Source organism: Scleropages formosus, chromosome 9 (assembly GCF_900964775.1).
Source record: "Scleropages formosus chromosome 9, fSclFor1.1, whole genome shotgun sequence".
Taxonomy (NCBI): domain Eukaryota; kingdom Metazoa; phylum Chordata; class Actinopteri; order Osteoglossiformes; family Osteoglossidae; genus Scleropages; species Scleropages formosus.
Window position 1 is genome coordinate 2,737,378 of NC_041814.1, and position 3,208 is coordinate 2,740,585.

At 56.3% G+C, this 3,208-nt stretch overlaps 1 protein-coding gene across 1 annotated transcript; it reads right to left on the reverse strand.

Moving 5' to 3' along the window:
* Positions 1-1,028: 1,028 nt before the first annotated feature.
* On the reverse strand, positions 1,029-2,879 carry lingo3a (leucine rich repeat and Ig domain containing 3a). Its single transcript, XM_018728120.2, has one exon. The coding sequence runs from the start codon at positions 2,844-2,846 to the stop codon at positions 1,029-1,031; it is 1,818 nt and encodes a 605-aa protein (XP_018583636.1). The 5' UTR covers positions 2,847-2,879.
* Positions 2,880-3,208: the final 329 nt, after the last annotated feature.

The following is a 3,208-nucleotide window of genomic DNA, read 5'->3' on the forward strand; positions in this document are numbered from 1 at the left end:
CAGCAAGGATGGCCCGATTCTTCCAGCGATGAAAAGCACAATGCTGTACCGTGCACCCACTTTGGAGAGGGATGTTTCACAACGGAGCCCGGGATCTGGGATGAGGGCGATTCGCTTGCAGAGAAACACGCCTTCTCTTTAAGACACTGTTTTCATTCCATTATCATTAGCAAAATTCTGCAGTCATTTGGAGAATAACATACAACACATCACATACAAAATATAAGACATTTCACAAGTATCGTCTTTGCATCAGACGGTCCAACAAAGTGAAAAACACAAAGAGGACAACGATACTGCATACAAGTTATCAAAATTCGGAGTGGCTCGACTGATCTAAAGGAAGCTGGTCTTGTATTGCTGAATACAGAAGAACCTGTAAGAAGTTTGTCCACGGGGAGACAGAGAGCATGGCGCTCGGTTCCAGCCTCTTGTGCTCTTCAGAGATAGAAAATGGGACCTTTTACATCACCCTTATTGTCCCAGAGGTGCTCCGCCACCTCTAAGACCAGGAGTGCTCCTCGGTTTCATCTGGACTGCCGCTCCCATTAGAGAGCCGATCTCTGATGATTTGTCATCCAACGCAAATCTTTGAAAATTTCTACAGCGGGGATTAGGAAGAAGAGGTAGGAGATGGTCCCAAGTCTGAACACGGTGAACTATGGTAAGAGAAAAGTACAAATGAGGGAGCAGCTTTATGAATTTACGTAGTAAGTGCTGAATAGTTTTTCACACCAAGGGAGCTGCGAACCAAGATATCTGTATGTAGGATTTCTCCATTATTCAAGGTAAAGCATAAGTAATAATTAATAATTCCATCTAACAGCTCTGAAGAAGTAGCTAATTGCACGAGTGTGTCGGTGCCTCGAGCTGCCATATTTTCATGAGGGAAAGATCCAGCATGGGCAACATAGAGCACACGTGTGTCAGTGTGAGCACGCGCAGGTGAGGGACACACGCACACGCTTGTTCCAGACAAGCGGCGGCTCCTGCGTTCAGCTAGCATCCACCATCATCGACCCACGCCCTCAGATCATCTTCATGTTGAACTTGCGCGCCCCTCCTTGTCCCCCGCTTGACGAGGGCCCGTCCACCTTGCGGAAGGAGTACTCCACCGAGAAGTTGTTCTTGTGCTGCCCCCGGCCGCGGCTCCACACAAACAGCAGCAGGAAGCAGAAGAGCACCACACCCAGGAAGGTGATGCAGCCCATGGCCGTGGACACCAGGATGGTTTTGATGTCCAGCGTGAACCTGAGGAAGACGCGCGTGTCGTTCTGGTTGGTGTCATTGAGGTCGCCGGCGTAATAGCTCCGGTTGACAGCGAGGGCTGCGTCCAGAGGTAAGCCCTTCACGGTAAGCGTGGCAAAATAGGTGTCATTGCCGCCTGCGTTGCTGGCAATGCAGATGTAGGTGCCGCTGTCGATCACCTGGGCGTAGCGGATCTGCAAAGTGCCCCCAGGCAGCACCGTGACGCGCCCGTTGCTCCTCGGTGTGATCCTGCGGCGCTGGGGAGAGATCCAGAAGATCGTGGGCGACGGCTCACCCTCCGCCCGGCACGTGAAGGAGACGACCTGGCCCTCCCTGGCCGCCACCTGCTGCAGCTTGCGGTTCCGAATCCTGGGTTTCTGGCACGTGAAGTGGTCAAAGAGCGCCGAGTCGGGAAAGGCGCTGAAGGCTCTGCCCTGCACATCAGCAGGCCCCGCACATGCGGGAGGCTGTTCATCAAAGTTGAGGGTCTTGCGGCGCTGCAGGATCCACAGCAGGCGACAGTCACAGGCCAGCGGGTTGGCATCCAGGCGCAGCGTCTCCAAGCTGTTGACGGAGTGGAAGGAGCTGTCCTCCAGCGTCACCAGCTGATTGGTGGACAGGTTTAGCATGCGCAACTGCCGGAGGCCACCGAGTGCCTGTGGCTCTAGGGATGCCAGGCCAGTGCCGACCAGGTGCAGCTCCTTGAGTCGGACCAGATCCCGGAAAGCCCAAGGCTGCAGCACAGAGATGGAGTTGTAGGAGAGGTTTAGACTGGTCAGGTGAGCGAGGTTGCGGAAGGCGGCCGAGGGGACGGACGTGATGTTAGTGTTGGTAATGGACAGCCATGACAGGTTGAGGCCCTGGAAGCTCAGCGGGGAGATGTACTCCAGGAAGGGCCAGTGGTCGATCTCCAGACCCCGCAGGCCACCCAGCTTGCGGAAGTTCTGGTCCTCCAGAGCCGGGACGTTGAGCTGCCGCAGCCGCAGGGTCACCAGATTGCGCATGTAGCTCAGTGACTGGCCTGAAATGGAGGTCAGGTTGCACCTCTCAATGGTGAGCTCCTGAAGCCCCAGAAGCCCAGTGAAGGCCTTGCTGGAGATGTACACTAGGTCATTGTCGCCCACCTCTAGATGCCGCAGACTACGCAAGTCCTGGAAGGTGAAGTCCAGCAGGATGACGATCTTGTTCTCACTCAAGTCCAGCGTGGTCAGGTTGGCCAGCCGAGAGAAGGCACCCATGGGCACCAGCTTCAGCTGGTTGCCACGCAACCGCAGCACTCGCAGCCCTCGAAGACTCGAGAACGCATTGGGCTCCAGCACGCTGATGACGTTCTCGCTCAGATCTACCTCTTCTAGCTGCGGGTAGGGCTCCAGGTCGCCCTGCTCCACCCAGCGGAGGCGGTTTCGGCTCAGGTCAAGCAGCCGCGTCTCCATGGGAATGCCCTCGGGAATGGAGGTGAGGCGCTTGCGGTGGCACACCACGGATCGGAGCTGCGGCACGCAGTCGCACCGCTGAGGGCAGCCCTGGCACAGCGAGGGAGCTGCCGCCATCAGCACGAGACCCAGGCTCAGCCAGCCGAGCCCTGGACAGCCTGCCATACCCACTGTCGACCGCACCGGGGCTGGATCACAACGCCACGCACCTGGATGAGGAGATACATGCAGAACATAAAGGCACAGAGACAAGGCAAACGGTTAGAACCTTCACCACCACCAGCTTCTTTCTTTGCACTTCTTCTTCCGATCCCACGAAGCTTCCAGAACCGCATTCATCAACGAGGCCTCACCACCGCAACAAGCCGGCGCTGATAGACTGCAGCGGATAATCATCATTGTCCTCAGAGGGAATCCAATCTAAGTTCAATAATCGCTTGTCCTCGGCAGGGTTGCGGTGAGCCGGAGCCTATCCCGGAATCATTGCAAGCGCAAGGCCTGGGAGGGGAACACCCTGGACGGGACAC

Excerpts from the sequence above, each read along its gene's own strand:
- lingo3a (XM_018728120.2), bottom strand. The coding sequence starts at position 2,846 with ATGGCAGGCTGTCCAGGGCTCGGCTGGCTGAGCCTGGGTCTCGTGCTG.